Genomic DNA, 20,127 nt, shown 5'->3' on the forward strand with positions numbered 1-20,127 from the left:
CTTAGTCAACAAAAACTAAGATAGAACAGGTGGATACGGCAGCATGTCTGATATTGGTCACATAATTTCAGATGTATTTGCCTTAAAGTGCCTAGTACTAGATCTATAGGTGACAGCAGATCCTAGAGTAATACTAGGTCTTGAGGTGACATTAGCACTTACAGGGAACTGCTCGGAGGTAGAGGTTCTCACGAATCACCTGCTGCAGCTGGCTGTCCATGGAGCCAGGGGTGAAGCACTTGCTCAAATACAACCTGAGATCCCGGCACAGCGTAGAGCCTGGGATGGATGAGGGGAGGGGGAAAGAAATAGAGAGAGAAAAAGAGAGAGCAGGTTAGAGAAAAAAAGAAAGAGAGGGGGGGATATTTTGAGTTAGAAATATGTCATGCAAATTCCCCAGTCGTATATCCACAAGCAATATTCATTTGTCTAAAAGGTGTTTATGGCACATCAACCACAGAAACTGACAAGCCAAGCAAACATTCATGTTTATAATCAGACGGGATTTACCACCTTCCTCCACCCACTCTTTAACGAGGCATTTCCCAGCCCCTCATGCACAGCATGTAAGACAGAGGAGGTGTGCACAAAGTCCAATGTTGGGGCTGTCACAGCGAGGCAGGGCCAGAGGCAGACTATCTCCCTCCTCTCTCTCTCTGATCTATTCATTTAATCTCAAGTGCTTTATGGTCTCTGATGACAGGTCACTTGCAGTTATAGATGGCTTGAGAGCATCTCCAGCTTGCCGCTCTGACGGACGAGCACCCCTCCGGCTCTGACCCTCTCGTCTGCGGACCCCCCCCCCCCTCCCACATCACCCCGCCAACTCCTCTGACCCCCCCAACCTGCTGTTCCACTGGCTCAGCCTAGGCGGGGCCCCAGAGCAGATTGGATTTGCTGCAATATTAAAAGCGCCTCTGTAATAAAACTTTATTAGCAAGGCCGGTCATCAAAACACACGTACCTGTCAACATATGGCGAGTGCTACGGGGGAAAAAACGCCTGACCTACAGCCTTCTGGCTGAAATAGTGGTCTTTTGTTCCCAATATGAAACAGCTGCCAATCCACGTCCCAAATGAATCAAAAAGAAAAGCTGACTCTGGTATCGCTAATGCGGCGCTGCACATTAATGATATGGAATGCTGGCACAGTTGACTTTTTTAATGAAAAATGCTTTCATGAAAGCAAAAGATCAACGTCTTTGAAATCCTCAGTGCATCATAAGCTACATGCCACATACAGTATGTGCTTTCCTCTGTCCCTCAAGGTTATCAAAGCTAGCCGAGTAGTGGCCATTACAAACACAGGGAATATTGACTGGCCCTAATCATCAGAAGCACGGCATGTCGCTGATAGGATCAGCAACGTCTAGTTTTAGTACAGCCTTCGTTGACTCTCTCTGAGGGCCTGTAAGGTGGACTTCTGTTTAGAAGGAGGAGCAAGAAGAGGAGGAAGAGTAGGAGGAGAAGGGCCAATACAGCAGCAGAGAGCAGATCATCCATCACTGCCTAGACTACATGCAGTCAGAGTACCCAGGGAGGGCTGGTCAGGCCCCGGAATGATAATGGATCCTGCAGTGGCAAAGGGACGAGGAGTAAAGCCCCCCATTTACACTCCTGTGGGCCATTTAGCCATCAATCTAGCCAGCAAGGCCATGGGGAGCCGTGGTCAGGTGACACACTGGTGACATATTGCTCTGTTCAGACCTAACAAAGACATCCGTCACCCCCACCCCGATCTATAAATACCAAGGCCCCTCGAGGGTGACAGACAACTGTATCGCCACATCCCTGGCCTGAAGCCTGTCACATGTCATCAGGAATCTGAACCCCTTCCTCCCACATATTGACCAGTGCCGACTGCAGCCATTGACACCCCTGATTGACTAATTGAACGGAGCAGGTCCTCAACAGCGAGCTGTAGATCTGCTGGATCTTCCAGTGTCAATGTCTACTTAGCATCAACTTCAGGACCACTAGAACAGCACGTATGGATACATATCCATGTATGGAACATAATTCTTTTAGTGGCCAGATGGAGGTGTGGCCAGCTTCACTGGATATTATTTGTGGCTTTCTGAATTGAACATGTGCAACGGATGTTAACTCTAACATTTGTGTTTACGCTTGCTGTTTACTGAATGCTGACCACATTCAGAATGTTCTCTGGACAGAGGAGCGAGGAGGGAGCCAGTCCTACCTGGGGAGACAGTCTTGACGCGAACAGGATGGGCACAGGAGTTGAGGACACCACGGACATCTCCCAGCGTCATTCCTAGCACAGGTGTTCCTCCAATCTCTAGGATGACATCGCCAACTGTGAGCCCTCCCCCAGGAGCGGAGGTGACAAATGGGAACTCTCCATAGTCAGCCCCACCTCCGACTGCCACACCCAGGTCCCCAGAGGAGCCCAGCAGAGGGACGAAGGTCTCCAGCACCTTGGAGCGCCAGTGCAGCTTCTTCACCGCTGCCTTAGACATGGTAAATGAACTGAGGGAGAGACAGAAGGAGAGAGAGAGAGAGAGCGATAGTGTGAAACAGAGAAATGCAGAGCAGGATGTCACTGATATGACCTTATTAGGCTGTAACAAGACTTCAGGCAAACAATTCGATGGCACTTAACAATGGAGTCAACAGCAAAAAAAAAAGTAATGCGTTGACAAAATGTGAAAAGAACATTATTATGACAAAAAAGTTAAACTGCCGAAGAAACATTATTAAATTTTGAAGCACCTGCATATCAGCTAGGAAGATGTGGAAAACTGTGTGTGTTATGCAAACACAGGTGAGGGCTGTCAAGTGAGGGTTGAACTGAAATCAACAAACTGTCAAACAAGATTGTTTGGTCATACTGTTTGCTGAGACAAAACTTGTCTTATGGTTCTACTTAGACTATTGTATTTGTATAAACACGCAGCCTAGATAGAGGTAGCCACAGATTGAAATTTATCTCAGAATCTCATGGGAACATGTAGTGTTAAAGACATGCCTCATTTGATACAAAAAATAATAATGGACCCATTGCAATATGTTAGATTAACCGCTGGGACAAACAAAATTCCCATACATAAACATTTGCCTTTGTATACTCTATGGGCAGAAACACAAATAATGGACCCTTATAAAAAACACATTTTTTTATGTTTTTTTTTTTTATGATCATGTTTTTATAATATGTTCTCATGTGCTGATCCTCCGGCTGATTTAACATCTGCTTGGAAAACGTGCAATTAATTATAATGCAAGTTCTAAATCACCAATAAGATATGTAAATATATAGTCAAAAGGCTCAACATTCTCAAATAAGGGCTTTCATGGCTTGAATTCAAGCTGGGAGTTCAGCCACAGACCAACTGTCCGAACTGCTAACTTTTGGGCCACATAGAGATGTTCTGTTGGGTTATGCTGCTTTGAAAGAAGGGTGGGTGTTCCTGTATAGGCTGACAGTATTAGAGCAGCACTGTCACCTTGGCACAACAGGACAGGAACTGCACTGGCACAGAGACAGATCGCTAACACAACAGTGTGTGGGAGAACCTGGCACACTGTACACACAGTTTATATAAGGCAATAACACTATCATAAAGACACCATGACAACAAAGGAAGTCTTTTATTTTAACTAAATGTATCATTAATTGTATCCATATCCTTCAATAGCAAGTGGCAACATAGTTATCCCTGCCTGTGGCAGTAGCTCCAACATTCTGTGAGATTGTGACTTGAGGCTGAGGACAGCAGGGCAAGGGGAGCGAGTGCAGCAGGGGATCCCCTCAGGCCCAAAGGACCCTGCCATCTTCCAGCCACCTCTCCAACCACCTCTCAACCCCCCCAGCCATCTAATAAACCACTTCCTCAGCCACCCAGCCAGCCACGTCCCCAGCCACCCAGCCATATCTCCAGCCACTAGCCCAACCACCGGCCCAGCAGGCCTAACGAGGCTGTTTAAAACAGCGTAAGGAGGACACAGCTAATTTCTTCCACTCGACTGACGGAGCAGCTGATGGGTCATGTATCCTCCTCTGTCTCTTCTTCCCTGGTGGCTTCACAGCTGACAGAGGAAGAGGGTCTCTGGTTTACTGGGAGCAGCGACTGACAGATGGAGAGGGGGGAGGGAGGGGAAAATGCGAGGAGGAAGCAGAGGGAGAGACAGTGGGAGAGAGAGAGACAGGTGTAGACTGGAAGAAAACGAGGGGTAGAAAGAGACAAAGAAAAGGAGATAAGGCAGGAGGTTGCGGAGGGTGAGAGATGGAGTACACAGCCTGGGGTTGGCAGTGGAGTTGCCAGTTTGACCTTGCAGGGCTCCAGCCTCCAGCTCAGGCGACATGAGTCAGTGCCCGTAACAGCCAGTCTGTCTAAACACTGGAGATTCCATCATGTTATCCAAACACAAGTACGTTGGTGCTCGCTGCATCGTCAGTCTTTTGTGTCGCATGGTGAGACCTGCAGCTACTAGGTCTACCTCCTGAAATTCATCAATTTCCTCACCGAAACATTGACATGTCATTTAAACGCAAACAACAATCATACTGAGCATTTTTAGAACCTTAATCTCTGAGAAATATAAGAATTTGACACGTGCAGTCTTCATCACACAGAGAGCATTACTGACTGCATTAAGTTGTATAATATTACAATAAGCTTCCAGGCGAATAGTCTAAAGAATTTGTCTTCTGAGAATCACATCTATAGATGCTTAAAATGCTATAAATACACCAGCTGATTTGACCCTGTGGTATTATCCCTTCCTGTTCTCCTAAGTTATGTGGCTTTGGCTGTGGTCTAAATGCAACAGACAGCCCACTGTGGAGATCATGGCTGTGTTCCTGACCTCATGTGTCTTTTCATGAGCAGGGGTCTGTTGGGTCAGCAGAGGCTGGGACTCCAGCAGTATGTGTGGAGTGTATGCAAACAAGCATGCACACGTACACACTGACACGTTGAACAAGTGAGACATGGCTTTTTCTAGTCACCAATACTAATGGTGAGTCTTTCAACATTTTAACGGCCCCTGTGCTCTCAACTGGTTGCATAAATATGTTTTTGTTTTGTTCTTCTCAGTTATGTGGCAAAACAAGATCTGCTTTCTCAATCCCACCTCAGCAACTTGAGAAAATCCAAACCGATGCAAATGGGGACAGCAGTGTAAGAAAATACCCTGTCTAAGGCTCATATTACAAATTCATAACAAGCACTTCTGATTGCAAAGGAAGGACGTGGACGAGGAGAACACCGTACCAATTCAAGGATATCTAACCCTATTAAAAGCCTGTATTGAAATCGCTGACCTTGGGTCGGGAAAGAGCTGACCAACACATATCCAGTTTCACAGACTTCCTCTGTCCCAGCGATCTGTTTAGTCTCTCCACCTTGCCATCCTGGCCTTCCAGCGTTATTTCATACCAGCTCAATCTGACAAGGGGAGAAGCTCCACACACTCCCTTGAGAAGCTAATCTTAGAGGTCAATATTTATTTCCACGCTCCATTCTTTTATTTACAGCTGATGCTGGAAGCCACATAGTGAGGGACAGCAGGGGAAGTAAACAGCAGGGACATGCTGTATTTATTTCTCTTTCTAGCATGATGCCCTTTAGCTCCCAGCAACATTCATGCATATGCTTGTTTTCTGGATACTAAACCACCACATGATGCTTTTGATTTGTTTTTCTGCCATAGCACACATCTAACACTTGAAAGAATTTAATTCTAAAATCAAACCGAACACACTCAACATCCTCATCATCCCCATGACTCTTTAATTGTCATTGTACAAAGATAAGAAACTAACTTCCCAAGAGAAAACAGTGTAATATGTTATGATTATCTCAAAGAACTTCACAGATCTATGGTCTATCCACCGATCTATTTACAGGTCTATGGTATATACGCAATATCTACATTTAACATCAAATTGTTAACACCATTTTTTCAGGTTAGACCTCCAGGGTGATAATTTATTCAAAACACAAATGACACACTACAACAACGTCTTGTGGTACAGTTCAATAATTCAAAGTCAAGATAAAACATGGGGCACAAGATTGTGTTTGACATTGGAGGGCACTAATCTTCAAAGACATTCAAGGAATGGGATGTAAGCAAAAACGCAGCAATTAGGACAGTGTGTAATTGTATTCTGCAGCTAAGCGTCTCCTGCAGGGCAGTGGAATAATGGTGGGGCTGGACAGATTCATCAGAAGAGAAAGAGACCAAGGGGCAGCAGTTAGTCAAGCGCCATTTAAATCAGCACATGTTCAACAAGGAAAAAACATCACAACTTCTGGGCTGCCTGTCGCTATATCTCACGTTAGCATGTGGCTGGTGTCCCCTCCTGTGTGGCTAGCTCACTCCCAGCTCTGCTGCTGAACCTACAGCATGTCCCACTCAGACTGCATGGTGTCAGGTCTGCTGAGTATCTGAGTGTTCCTCTTGTCAATCAAGCTGCCGTCTCTCATCCGCATCACTGTGCCCTCACTGGTGTGGAGCTCTCTTTGACATGATCAGTTCTGACCACAGGAACTTTACTATGGCCTTGTGAGGAAGGGAAACTTCTTCAAACTCCACGCAGTTGAAACAACACACGTTACACTATGCCTGTTAAGTAACACAAACTGAAACAGATGAGATTACGACGATCTGCTCTGTTTTGAATACTTTTCAGGGTTAGTTGCTTGAGCAGCGGCAAGAGCATCTATAGTCTGTTTCAATACTTTCACAGTAAATCTGATATTTCATAAGCTCAGGTGCATCCTAGTAAGTGAATTGGATGAATGTATCAGTCATAGTGTCTATGCAAAAAGCCATGACATGGATCAGAGAGATAATACCATAAGCCCAGCCACACCATATATTCCCCCTGGGCTCTGAGCTCGTCCCTCCATTCGAACCTGTATTAGACTCAGTTCTAAATCTCACACCATCCTGTCCTGAGTTGTGCTGGAGGTCAGCCAAGCAAAGCATCTGAAATAATAATTGACCCCAAATTCTTTGTAAACAGACAGAAAATGCAAATGAGGGTTCTCCTAGCGCTCATTGTTTCACCTTATTCAGCATCTTTCTTCTGAACTCCGCCTCTGAATATTTACACAAAATGCTCAACGATTGAAGGGTGTGTTCAAACTCCCTGCTGCTCACTCACTTTTAAATCTAGGGCACGAGAGTGCTCAACACAAAACAGACTGCAGTGGCAGATTTAAAAATAAAAGATTAAATGCTTGTTGGATGAAAAATACAAAATAACTCCCTGTCATACCCACGCTATGAGGCAGGGAGGTACACACACAAACACACACAACCTGTGGCACACTTAAATCCATTGTACGATGCAATTCTGATCATTGAAATTCAACCACAAATATGTTCATCCATAAATCCATAGAAGTGTTTGCATCACTACTTATACAAGCCTTTTTGTGACCTGCTGACAATGTCAGACGGAGTATAACGCTGGAGAGGAAAGAGATATGACCCCAAAACAAGATACACACATGCACACACACAAAGCTGCCGTATCGCCATCTTACTGAAGCCAATATGAAATCGTTAAGTTAAATCTCAGAGGAACAAGGTCATACAGGAGACAGGAAGACAGTGTTGTTTTGTTCAGCAACTCAGTACTACCCTACTTTTTTGATTGCAGAAACAACAGTTCTACAGTCTGTCAGGAAGCAATAAAGACCCTTTACACTGAGACAAGACAGCTCTCATCAGGCAGAGATAACAGTTTAATTAAAAGAGTCAGAGAGGCATTTTAACTCCTTAACAAGGATAATGGATGTGAACAGTCAGTGAGAAGTGAGGAGAAAACTGAGAGGAAATGAGGAAATAAGGGATTGTGGAACGACAAAGCAGTTTGAAGGAGTGCTGAGATAAGAGTTGTGTGTCTGTTTAACCTGTGTGTTTTGTGAGGTCACATAGTGGTAACCCGATCATGAGTTAGTGTGTGTACGTGTAGTGAGTGTATCTGTGTTAGTTTGTGTGTGTTTTTGTGTATGGGATACTGCTGATTCAGTAGGGATGGATGAAGGTGACCCTGGCTCGCTCCCACCGGCTCCATCACCACCTGATATTGATCCCAGTTTTCCAACTCAGTTCTGACTCAAGGATAGCATGCTCTTCAGAGCCTTCTTGACATTTTTTAAATATTGCTGTGCAACTGTTATTTCACACATTGTTATTGATTAATCATTACATTGATTGGCAGAATCTATTTCAGACATATTCATTTGCTCACTTAGCAAACACTCAGAACACTATTACGAGTATTTAATGCTAATTATTTAAATGAATTATATTATTTGATATTTAAAATAATTAAAATCCTAAAACGTAAATACTAGTTCTTTGTCAAATGTATTGCCCAGACCAAACATGGTCTGCAAACCTAATGATGACTTAGAATACATGGGGCTACAACCAGAGAATTCTAATGCAAGAGCCGAGAGCAAAGGTTTAGTCCACAGATGGGGGAGTGTCTGTGTAGTCTTGCCCTGTCAAGGGTAAACTGCCGCACACACACCCCCTCCCCCTAACCACACCTTAAAATGTCCACATGAATATGCATGAATGTGAAGGACACAATGTGTACATAATTAGAGAATCAACAACTCTCTGGTGACATGCATTATAATTACAGGAGAGGATTTTCTTCATCCTATTTTCATATTAGCGTGGTTTAAAGAAAACAGTAAATTGATAGGTCACATTTCCATTTTGATTAGATTGCTTCTGAAGGATGGAAACTTGGCAGTAGGGAAATTGCACACAAGTACTTAAAAAATCTCAGTCCCAAATAGGTCAAACCTGGGGGTGTAGTAGGTGACAAGCTGGGGAGCCAGAAACACCTGCAGGGACCCAGGAAAATACTAACATCCAAGTCCTAAAGCAGACATCTTTAATAGCACCACATGTGTCTCCTCTTCCACTTAATTAATGATTCATAATAACAGTATAACCTTGACTGCTCCCAGAGCCCAGAGCAACGTACACTTTAAAGTCAGGGTCACACATCCATCACTTCAAAACAAGCTCCTTTACAGTAGCCGGGACACACCCTGCAAACCCACACTGACAGAAAGATTTGTGCACACCCACACACAAAACCATATACTGTTTACTTACTTTTACCTTACCCTTATCCTGATTCCTTATATGATAATATAGAAAAGAGCAAAGAAGTTTCTAAGAACACACACACACGCTCATGGTGCACAATTTGTGTGATGCCAAGTACCTGAATAAGGTCTTGAATTAGTTTGAATTGGGCAAATACTTGTCATTGACAAATGGTTTGACCATTCCATATTTTGACAGACATGACAATTAAACAAGGAATGATAACATTGGGATGTTTGCATTAAGATGGGTTTAAGGGAAGTAATACAAATCTATAATAACTGAACAATTAGTGAAGAAAACTACAATTTTATCATAACAAACCCAACTTCATGACCTAAAACTTGCAGGTGAACTCTAATCAGTGATGGATCTTTATCAGCATCATCCCCTCCCTCATTCTGTCTCACAAGCATACATTCTCTCACACACGTATTCACACGGTTGCAATATTTTAGGAAACATACTGACCTGCCTTGTCGCTGACATACACACATTCTTTTCAAGCAGTTCAGCCTTTCAAAGAGAAGCCGTTTAAACGCGTCTATATACATTGACCCGAATAAAATATTTCTAAATTGCTGCGAGATAACCTAAACTCTCGTTTTTAAATGGCCAGCGTATTATATGTATAGCTATTTGAATAAAGCCAATTTACTGACAACAAAGCGTAATAGTCTACTTTATGTAGAGAAACTCTGACGATGTGCACGCCAGAGGAGTATTTGGACTGTAGTGGCGAGGATGCTCTACTCTATATCTAAGCACGAGACCCGTGATGATCAGGGAGCGAAAAAAACAGTAGGGCAAAAGAACAGCAAATCTGACAGCGTTTGCATTACAAATTCAGAGCTTTTAAAACTCAGCGTATAGACCACAGTTAAGCAGAATAAATAAGTTAAAACTTCTGATACGATGTATAGGGAATAAGTCATAGGCTAAATGTGGACAAAGTAGGCTAAGGCTCTTTATCTAACACATTTTACAAATGCTCACCTTCATAGCCTACCTGTTTTCATCTCGGCATTGTCCTTAATTTGAATCTTCTCGAATCGATCATTTTTTTTACAGAAAATGAAACGGATTGAATAGGCACTGAACCCCATTGAAAGGAGGCACCCACGGCGACCGTATTGATTTTAACTGGCAGTGTCATTGAACTGCAGATGCTGTGTTTAGACGGTTCGCAAGTGCAATAGTCATACCTTGGGGTGGCTGCACAATGACTGTGCAAGACTTCAGAATTTAGAATAATTACACTATTGCCTTGTTCTTCGTAACAAAAGCTGTGAAGAAATAAGGTGAATGAGTGGCTGGAAAGGTGCATGAAAGGACGAAGTGAACATAAGGGAAAAGAACCGCCCCCTGTGAAGTCGCCTCTTTCAAAACACCTGCCGCGTGTCGGTGCGCTATTCCTACACCCGAGGAATTATGGCCCAAATCTTGGCAAACTTTCTTAGCTGCATAAACGCACGGGGTCCTCGATTAAACCGTTAAGTCAACAGTTTCCAAAAATAAATAAGGCCTACAACTTATATTGTCCGACTTTTTTATTTAGGGCCATGGACTGTAACAAAACATGATCTTAAACAGCACAATAAAACAAATATAACAATGCCTGCCCCACTCATTTTGACCTGTGATTAGAATAATTGCAAACAGGTTAGGGTGTTTCAGTGCTTCTCAAATACCTGAAGAAATTTAACTGAATCCAAAGGCATGGGATGAAAAAACCCCAATGACAATCACATTTCGTGATTCGACAAATAATGTAAAAAAAAATCTAAATTTCAAAACAAAAGTTTCCTGGATTATGCCCACTATCATGGCTGTCCCGAACCAATAAACAAACTAAACGTGATTGGTTCACCCCCCCCCCCCCTATATATATATATATATGGATATATATATCCATATATATATATCCATATATATATATAAGGAGAATATAAATATGATAAACTATTTTAGTTTAGGTCCTCCCCAAACCCTAGGGCAGGCCCTGCCCACTATACTAGTATGGCTACTTTACAGCAGAGCCAGAGCCTTTTTCAATAGCTCTGCTTTAGAAAGGGAGGGCCAATACGGATTCTGAAATACCGCTGAAGTTCGTCCTGTGTAAACTGGACGTCATTAAATCCAAGTTTCAAACGATTTATTTTGAAGGTTTCTCAACGCGAAATTGTCGTGGATATTGTGCTGCCCGCTGGGAAACTGAGTTTCTTGTTTGGGAAAGATGGCTCTCTCCTCCTCCAGAAAACTACAGAAACCAAAACTTGCTCTCTCCGCTGTTTTCGCAAAACAAACATGGCGTCTTGCGGGGACGAAGACAACGTCGGCATCTCCCAGGACCAAGAAGAAAAGAAAGTGACAGCGGTATCGTTTGGTTTTAACAAAACTGTTAGTAAATTCAAATCCAACCGTGAAGGTCCCATCAAAGATGATGAGCGAGATTATTTAACCGGAGTTGATGGGAAAGAATTGCTCAGGTACGCGACCCAGTTAGGCTAACCAAGTTAGCATTTGCTAACTATTCAGTTTGTAAGAAATGTATAGTCTCGTTAATGTGCCTAGCCAAGTTAAGTCCGTTGTGTAAACGTTTTCTGTCTGCTTATGTGTCGGCACAGTACCAAGCCTCAGAAGAAACCAAAGGAGCTCATTATCCCCCTGATACAGAAGAACCGATGGTGCAGGCCGGATAGAGGGGCTGATGGAGACGAAACTAAACCTCAGACAAATGTTTCCCAGGAATCGAATTCGGTGGAATCTCAAGCCATCAAAGAAATTATTGAAGGTGTGTCTGTGAGGGTCTCTACAGTGTATGTAGCTCGTCAATGATGTGTGTGTGTGTGTATAGCGTGCGCACCACACTGTTCAATTTGACCACACAATGTGCACACAAAACATTTATTTTGGGCTAGATTAGAACCCACGTTTAACGTCACCTACAATTCAGATTCTCAGAGACAGTTGGAGCAGTGGCAGAATGGCTCACAGGCAGACCCGAACCTCACGATCCCCTTGCTGATGCAAAACCAAGCTCCTCAGGGCTTCGAGGACGGAGACCGGGTGAAGGTGGATCTGCGACCAGAGTCTGTAAGTCTAAAGAGTTGAACAGAGTAATGCTCTGGGCTCACATGGTTTATGCAACATAGGATATCATCAGCCAGATTTTATTGAACGTGTTTAAAGGTTGGTTAAATGGAGGATTTACAATATTAACATGAACATTTGCCACATTGTAGAGGTATCAGTAAGACTAAAACATTACTGTAATAAAGGGCTTACATCGGATTATATCCACCAACCAAGTTGTGCAGTCCTTGGAGAAATCAGATTTTCCCATTGTACAAGATGGCCCTCTCTTTCCCTTGCCCCAGATAGCAGAGTCACAACTTGTTCTCCCTCTTAGAAGACTACCCGACTTCTCATCACTGTCATGTTTTTTCAACAAACATAGACTTTGTACAAGTTGTATGGATAACTTACACGGACCAAACATAAATTGATTCTTCTAGTAGAAGGCTTGTTTTGTATGTGCCAGAATCGTTTGCAGTTCATAAGGCATAATATGTTTCAATTTACTCTGCTAAGAGAATGTGTCGCTGATGTTAGTCCACAGAGGCAGACTATGATAGTGTTCCTGTCGAGGCATATGGACTAGCCATGCTGAAGGGGATGGGGTGGAAGGCAGGAGAAGGCATTGGACGGACATTTAAACAGTGAGTACTCTCTCCCCCTGTAATCTTAGTTTCTTTCTCTCTCACACCATTCCAAAAAGCTTGTCGCTGTCTCATTCAGCTTTGGAATGGTAATTGACTACTTGAGTCGTAATGACACACGGCTGGCATTAATGTACTTTTGTAGTAATGTTTGGTTTGTTAATATATATGTTGTTCAGAAATGTTTGTGACATATGATTTTAGTTTTGTGGATTTGACACATTTACAAATCTACAAGGACCTTAAAATATACATATTACAGAAATGTCAGTAATAACATGAGATCATTTTTTCTTTATTTTTTTCCTTTAAAAGTGCAATAAAAACCAAATGGTAGCATTAATGCTGTGTTACTGCGATAGGCTCTCTTCTGTTAATCTTTCAGCCATCTGTTGGCTCTGTATTTGGAAGTCTAGTAATGTTGGGTTCTATATTTATCCTCTCACACCACATCCTCCCTATCTTTCATGTCCTGCTTATTGATTGGACGCTGTCCCCTCCCCTTTAAGAGATGTGAAGCCTATAGAGTATCTCATGGCCTGCGTATTGATTGGATGCTGTCCCCTCCCCTTAAAGAGATGTGAAGCCTATTGAGAACCAGCTGCGACCCAAGGGTCTGGGTCTGGGGGCAGACCGCTCTGCTGTGAAAGACCTGGAACCCAATGGGCCCCGACGGCCCCCCAAACCAGGCGAGGAGCAGGGGAAAGAAGAGACCCTTGTACTGGGGCCTGGAGGCTTTGTGTTGGTAGAGAGCGGAGCACATAAAGACCTGTATGGCAAGGTGAGTTGTGTGGGCATCTTTGTCTATGTATAATAGCTGTGCTTTCTTATGTAGTTAGGATTTAATTGTGTTATTATTTTATTTGTATTTTTACATAAAAAATGTTTACACCTGCCTTACTGCATTTCAATTTCAGATAGAAGGAGTAGATCCAGACAATGCACGAGTGGTGGTGAAGCTTGCTATTGGCAGCAAGACTGTCACAATTAGTCAGTATGGACTAAAGCTGGTTGATCGCAAAGAATATGAAAAATACAGCAAAGACCTCAGTAAGTGTTGTAATGCAACTGCAGCATAACCTTGCTCCCTGGACATTTCCAAAGAGGGAAGGGCACTGGCCTGTTGTTGAAGGATGTGCTGAGTTGAGCTGGTCTCTCCTTAAGCTCAATGACATTTGAGCCTCTGTGTGGGAAATGGGCCATTTCTACCCCAAACAGTCAAACAGTCACTGCTTTTGTTATCAGTAAACAGGTTACCTGACTAGATTAGATTCACAATTATCATTTCACTATACAAAGGCCTGTGTGTAGATCCATTAAATGTGTTGCTTTTCTACAATATTAATGCTATTACAAAGACATTGATACATTACTTAGGAGACACTACAGGAATTTGAGGCTGGCACTTTGTAACTCACAACATTGTATATGTAACAGGTCGCCTCAGCAGAGCCCACAAAGAGAAGGAGAAGGAAAAAGAGAGAGAGAAAGAACAGACGGAGAAGGACAGGAGGAGCGATGACAGAGAGGAGACGGGGAAATACCGGGATGAAGGGAAGGATCAAAGGAAAAGAAAACACCAGGACTCAAGTCACAATAGGTAAGGTATGCACTGCAATATGATCCAACAAAATAGCTGTTGAAGACATAAGTAGCAGCTCACCTCAGCTGAGCTTATGGTATATTTGGTAAGAAAAGATACAGGTATGGTATGCTTGGGATTTGTAATGGAATTGAATGTGTTGTTAGCTGAAAAGGTTTCCATCATTCACCTTGATTTTGGGGGTCTTTCTCAGACAAAAGCCACCTCTGAAGGAAGCGCGACGGCCCCCTGCTGCCCCCTCATGGCTTCAGAGAGACCTGAAAGTACGCTTTGTAGACAAGACCTTCAAGGGGGGCCGGTACTACAACTCAAAGGTACTAACAATGCTGACTGACACCATAGCACTCAAATGTTTTATCCTTCTTAATGACCAGGGTTTTTGGACATGCTAGAATGCAGAAGTATAATCTATTGATACCTTTGAAACAACACCTAGTTCTGGATTGTGACTTGAATTAATGTATATTATTTATTAAGTAACTTATATGTTGGGGGTTTGGTTTCACAGACTGTTGGTATTATTTAAAATATGAAATTATTTTTTGTAGATGCGAGTGGAGGATGTGTTGACGCCCAACACCTGTGTGTGTCGTACTGAGGAGGGGAGACTCCTGGATGGTGAGCCTCTCAGGCTTCCTTCACTGCTGTTACCTTAGAACTCAAACTAGATCCTGTTATTGGATGTAATGTCCATTTCTGTAGTGACTTCCGTGACTTTTCACAGATCTATGATCTGTCTTCCACAGATGTGAAACAAGGAATGTTGGAGACCATTGTGCCAAAGCGTGACTCTGAAGCCATCATGGTCGTACTAGGTGAACAAAGGGGCCAGGTTAGTAAAGTTTGAAATTAAAATGGACTGTATATGTTAGGGTTGACGCATCTGTGTTCATGTTGTCAAAGGCATACTGTTAATACATCTCTCTTCCACTTTGTCTCAGGTGGGCCGTATCCTTCAGAGAGACAGGGACAGGTGCAAGGCCATGGTTCAGCTGGACAGGTATGAGGAGAAGGTCTTCACCCTGGACTATGACTCCATCTGCCACTACCTTGGAGAAGGGGATCACTAACTACTTCTTGATCCCAAGCCCTCACCAACCCACATCCTCCCCATGTCTGTATTGGCTCCTGGTATATTATCTTATGCTGATGAAATCCTACAAATGACTAATGTAACTTGCTGTATTGTACCTTTTGTAATAAAATCATGTCATGCAAATGTCACAAATGTGGTACATTTATTAAGTGAAGACATCTTATTAGATCATAACACAGGGCAATACAAAAACCAAGTGATATTTACAAAATATACCGATGAGGAGCATGAAACGGGAATTTCGCATTTATACATTGAAGTCTATTATAATTACTTTATAAGACAGAAAAAAACGAAGGGAGCAACAATGATCAGATTCCATAGTTTCCTTTGACCTGTTGTCACTCTTTGGGTGGCTTATGCTCTGCGTTTGCTCTGAGCACAGCTCCAGGGCTAGGGTAGGGGCGCTGCTGGAACAGTGGGCCTGCTGCGGTGGTATCTGCACCAGTCTTGGCCTCATTCCTCTTGGGCAACCCAGTGGACCAGTTCCCTCTGTACAGAAGAAAGGTAATCTCTATTAATAAAAGGCAGATCAAATGGTGTTCATTGTAATTGTATCGTCCCAATAACATTACAAAAGGTAGGCAAAAACAAAGACCTGGGAGCATCGGAATAAGAACTCGGATCCATGGGGTCCATTTCATCATCCTTCCTCCCTGAAAGACAAATGTTTACCGATGATGATACAGTTAAACTTCCCAGAGCATATTTCCAGTCTGGAATGAGAATTTGAGTAGTGTTATGCTTTGGATAAAAGATTACCTCGTTTGTTCTTGCTGTAGGGGGCAACATCTTCTCTCCTCTGCATCCGTCTGTCTCTTTCCCTTACATCGTCTCTCTCACGCTCCCTCTCTCGGTCTCGTTCCCTCTCTCGCTCCCTCTCTCTATCTGGCTTCTCAAACTGTCTCTCGACTCTGTCATCTCCCCCCTCGGCTGAAAAATAGAATGTAATGTTCAAAAATTCAACCACTCATGTGGAATGAAATGGATTGTGCAGACGGTTGCCTATTCAATGTAAAACAGGACCCAGCCGTGAAACATTCATGGTCGATTTTGCGATTAGTATGAAGAGATTCTCACCCCTCATTTTCTTGGCAGCTTTGGTTATCACAGATGAGGAGTCGTTTGGAGACAGCCAGGCAACAAGGTCTGTCTCCACATTCCAGTAGTAAGGTAGACCGCTGACGATTACAAAAAAATATACCATGTGTGAGGGTGAAAACCTTTTTCTCTCCAAGGTATCTATACAATAGGAACAAAGGACTGTCTTTGGGGATGGCGAATGACTGGATGGAGACCACTTACCAGATAGGGTCAAAAACTTTGTACCAGTTCGGAGGCAAATTCTCCACTCTAGTGGCTTCATAATCGACATTGTTGTCATCATAATCCTCAGCAATGATCTCCTCATCCCCCTCTTAAGGAAATATAGTAAACAGAAACGTCACAAAGTTTGTTGGTTAACGAGTTAAGTATTTAAAGACTGCAGTATCTTTAAGTATTGCTGGCAACTTACCTTGGTCTGAGTGCTTCAGAATCCCTCTCTTGGCGAGGCGAGCGAGTAACGCTGGAGGCAGAGGCATATTGTCTCTAGTAAGATTAATTAAATTATCATAGAAAGATACCAATCATTAACGTGCCTGATCGCCTCAAGGCGTGTGATAAATATATAACTAGAATTTTAACTTCTTAGTTTGAAACTTAAATTGCCCATATATTCGTTGTGATCAACACAACCACGACAGGAAACGGCTACTTCAGCGCACTTTGATTACGTCAGTAAGTCTTGGGGTCGGTGGAGTGTTTGAAAGGATCAATGTGAAGCAGAAATGCGCAGTCAAATATTGTATTTCTGATTTAATTGTGTTTTGTTCATGGGTTTCAGTAATGTATACACGTCATATTTTATACTATGAATACAAGCCTAAATAAAAAATACATTTACCACACATATCTTTGTCCCGGGGAATTGCAAGCGGTTTATGTTGAAGACGCGCTTGGACATGAACCGTTGTGGGTCAAAAGCATTAGGGAAACAAACATGGAGGAGTATGCCCGGGAACCTTGGTAAAGTGCTTTTCTACAGATTAGCTGGTTTGCAATAATTCTTACTTGCTTTATTTATGTATTATTTCGGCAGGGAATATATGGGCATGTTCTCTTTGATAGGTACGATTTTCAGTAGAAGAAAGTGAACTCTTTAAATTGAGGTTTGAATTTAGGATAACTGACAGTAGCAAAAGATAGGGAGGTCATGTAGCTTAACCTCTTTATATTTCATAAATTAAGATATTGTGATATGTCATGTTCAATATGGCATCAATTGGTGTTTGTAAGTTAAAATTTTCGTTAATGTACTTTAACTTAACTCCAGCTTTAGAAATGTAACTGTGTAGGTTACTATGTGCATCTTACCTCACATTAAACAACTTTGTCTAATATCTTCTATTCCTTCTTATCTTAAACATGGCTTAGCCCCTGGAGGATAGTTGATGATTGTGGAGGAGCATTTACCATGGGAGCCATTGGTGGCGGGGTGTTCCAATCAATCAAGGGGTTTCGCAATGCTCCTGTGGTGAGTTCAGCATTGAGAAGCCAAAGGGAGCACTCCCAAGTATAATAGATAGGTCACATTATTCTAATGATGCCCCAAAAAATGTCTTCTCAGGGTGTTCGTCACAGATTGAAAGGTAGTGCCAATGCGGTGAGAGTACGTGCTCCACAAATTGGTGGTAGGTAGACTGAGGTGGCAACTATATGAGACAGAGTTTGGGTGTCTCACAACTATTTGTTGATAACAACAAGGGTCTTCATTCAGCTAATCAGCAGAACCATTTCTCTGCCTTTTCTTGTTACGCTTTTACAGGTAGTTTTGCAATCTGGGGTGGTCTTTTTTCCACTATTGACTGTGGGCTGGTTCATCTGCGAGGAAAAGAGGACCCCTGGAACTCTATAACAAGTGGAGCAATGACTGGTGCAGTCCTGGCTGCACGCAGTGAGTGAAATGGGACAACATGTTATTATATACCATACCTAGTATCCTTAATCATCTGAAACCATTCCGTGCTCACAGTCCCAAAAACTGTTTTTCATCCTGGTTCAGTGGTGCTACATTACAGCCATATCTCCTCAGATGGTCCTTTGGCGATGATGGGCTCAGCCATGATGGGGGGCATTCTGCTGGCATTGATAGAAGGCTTTGGCATCCTCCTCACCAGATACACCGCACAGCAGTTTCAGAATCGTAAGTTGCGCACAGTCGTAGCATACCACAAAATGCTGTGCAGTGGGAACGTTTTAAGTGTATCTCTTATGTTTCTGGTCCAGCAAGCCCTTTCATGGAAGACCCCAACCAGCTCCCCCCTAAAGATGGCAGTCAGCAGCAAGGGAGCAAGGGCACTGGCCAGTTTCAATAGTTTTCTATACCAGGACTCGTACGCCAAGGGAAGAAAAAGTGGACCCCTAGTCCTTTACATTGTTTATATAAGCATTTAGCAAAATTTATCAGGGTTGACGTTTTGTGAATTATAGGTTATTGTATGTATGTTTATTTATCTATTAATTTATTTATTTCTGTATGTACATGCATCATGTTTTAATTGATTGTGCTCAGTGAAATTAAGGAAAAAGGGACTGCTTTTGTGAAGTGGTGGAATTGTGGAATTACTGTTGAATTTGTTGTCAGCATACATAAGTAAAGGAGACAGGCTTTGAAATGTAAGAAATCTAATGAAAATCAGGTTTGTCTTTTTTCATGTATGTGTTCAACAGTAAGGACACCTACATCTCAAACATTCCTTTAGGTAACTTTTCTACCCAATTAATCACATTATAAATCAATGTATTGTGTGCACAAATCAAGTATTTTCGTTTGGGAAATATTGATGGCCGAAGCTCATTAATAACTATAACGTTTTAATATTTTCAAAAATCTAGGCACTTTATGGCAAAGAAGCACTTTCAGACATCCTCTCCGTTCACTACTAAATTGAAACGGATGCGAGCGAGACGGATGACATTTGAACGTTTTTGTAATGAGGAGCGTGTTTGATTTGACAAAAATAAAGATTCTAAATGACTCGGAACTCGGCTACTTCTTTTTTTTCACGTCTCTGATAAAGAAGTCCGACTAAAGCATGATTCTGTATTCGGTGCTTAGGTGCCTTCTAAATTCACCGTTCAAGCGCTCAGCGGATTAACAAATGTAAGCTAGGTGCGCCCCCTATACCTGTTTTTGTCCTAGCAGGCTAAATCGATGGGATGCCATCCATGGTACTGGAATACCCGCTCCAGAAGCCGCAGGTGGTGTCCCAGTCTCGAAAGAAGAAGCCATGGGTTATATGGATTGATATCGTAGAATCTTTAAATCAAGTTTTCCAGAAGTTTCTCTTAAGTTTCCACTCCACCCTTCCCTTTAATAGATTTCAGAACGGTCATCCCTTTAAACGGCTCAATTAGTTTAATCCTGAGTTCAAGGCTGAACCGAGTGGGTCCCTGGAGTCTTTGGATTTATAGGCTATCTTTTTTTTTCTTCTTCCAACATTACCTCTGCATTGTCTACCCTTGTGTAGTTTTCAATTATACATGTTCTT

At 42.6% G+C, this 20,127-nt stretch overlaps 4 protein-coding genes across 5 annotated transcripts in view; 2 read left to right on the plus strand and 2 right to left on the minus strand.

The window, feature by feature from the left end:
• The window catches only part of magixb (MAGI family member, X-linked b), a 28,663-nt gene extending 18,995 nt beyond the window's left edge, over positions 1 to 9,668 (minus strand). Inside the window, exons 1-3 of the mRNA XM_084680606.1 lie at positions 9,586 to 9,668; positions 2,201 to 2,490; positions 163 to 279 (exon numbers count right to left, since the gene is read on the minus strand). Coding sequence (XP_084536732.1) covers positions 163 to 279; positions 2,201 to 2,490; positions 9,586 to 9,668 — 490 coding nt within the window. The remainder of the gene's footprint in view (positions 1 to 162; positions 280 to 2,200; positions 2,491 to 9,585) is intronic.
• A 1,727-nt stretch (positions 9,669 to 11,395) lies between these two features.
• Positions 11,396 to 15,667, plus strand: gpkow (G patch domain and KOW motifs). Its single transcript, XM_084680509.1, has 11 exons — positions 11,396 to 11,603; positions 11,742 to 11,908; positions 12,071 to 12,210; positions 12,730 to 12,836; positions 13,413 to 13,617; positions 13,754 to 13,886; positions 14,274 to 14,436; positions 14,633 to 14,753; positions 14,988 to 15,057; positions 15,186 to 15,271; positions 15,381 to 15,667. The coding sequence occupies exons 1-11, from the start codon at positions 11,422 to 11,424 to the stop codon at positions 15,507 to 15,509; spliced, it is 1,503 nt and encodes a 500-aa protein (XP_084536635.1). The 5' UTR covers positions 11,396 to 11,421; the 3' UTR covers positions 15,510 to 15,667.
• Positions 15,661 to 17,311, minus strand: pqbp1 (polyglutamine binding protein 1). The gene is made up of 6 exons (XM_084680513.1): positions 17,052 to 17,311; positions 16,841 to 16,952; positions 16,616 to 16,716; positions 16,298 to 16,468; positions 16,134 to 16,191; positions 15,661 to 16,027 (listed from the first exon to the last, which is right to left on the minus strand). Exons 1-6 carry the CDS (start codon positions 17,116 to 17,118, stop codon positions 15,877 to 15,879), a joined length of 660 nt encoding a protein of 219 aa, XP_084536639.1. The 5' UTR covers positions 17,119 to 17,311; the 3' UTR covers positions 15,661 to 15,876.
• A 43-nt stretch (positions 17,312 to 17,354) lies between these two features.
• Positions 17,355 to 19,614, plus strand: timm17b (translocase of inner mitochondrial membrane 17 homolog B (yeast)). Of its 2 annotated transcripts, none has more exons than XM_084680510.1 (6): positions 17,355 to 17,602; positions 18,011 to 18,110; positions 18,204 to 18,267; positions 18,402 to 18,530; positions 18,639 to 18,779; positions 18,863 to 19,614. In XM_084680510.1, the coding sequence occupies exons 1-6, from the start codon at positions 17,448 to 17,450 to the stop codon at positions 18,949 to 18,951; spliced, it is 678 nt and encodes a 225-aa protein (XP_084536636.1). In that variant the 5' UTR covers positions 17,355 to 17,447; the 3' UTR covers positions 18,952 to 19,614. The 2 variants fall into 2 exon arrangements, with proteins under 2 accessions (XP_084536636.1, XP_084536637.1); XM_084680511.1 differs by having other exon boundaries at positions 17,363 to 17,602; positions 18,669 to 18,779.
• Positions 19,615 to 20,127: the final 513 nt, after the last annotated feature.

The sequence above is a fragment of the Hypomesus nipponensis genome, chromosome 18 (assembly GCF_054491055.1).
Source record: "Hypomesus nipponensis isolate SF chromosome 18, ASM5449105v1, whole genome shotgun sequence".
NCBI classification, from domain to species: Eukaryota; Metazoa; Chordata; class Actinopteri; order Osmeriformes; family Osmeridae; genus Hypomesus; species Hypomesus nipponensis.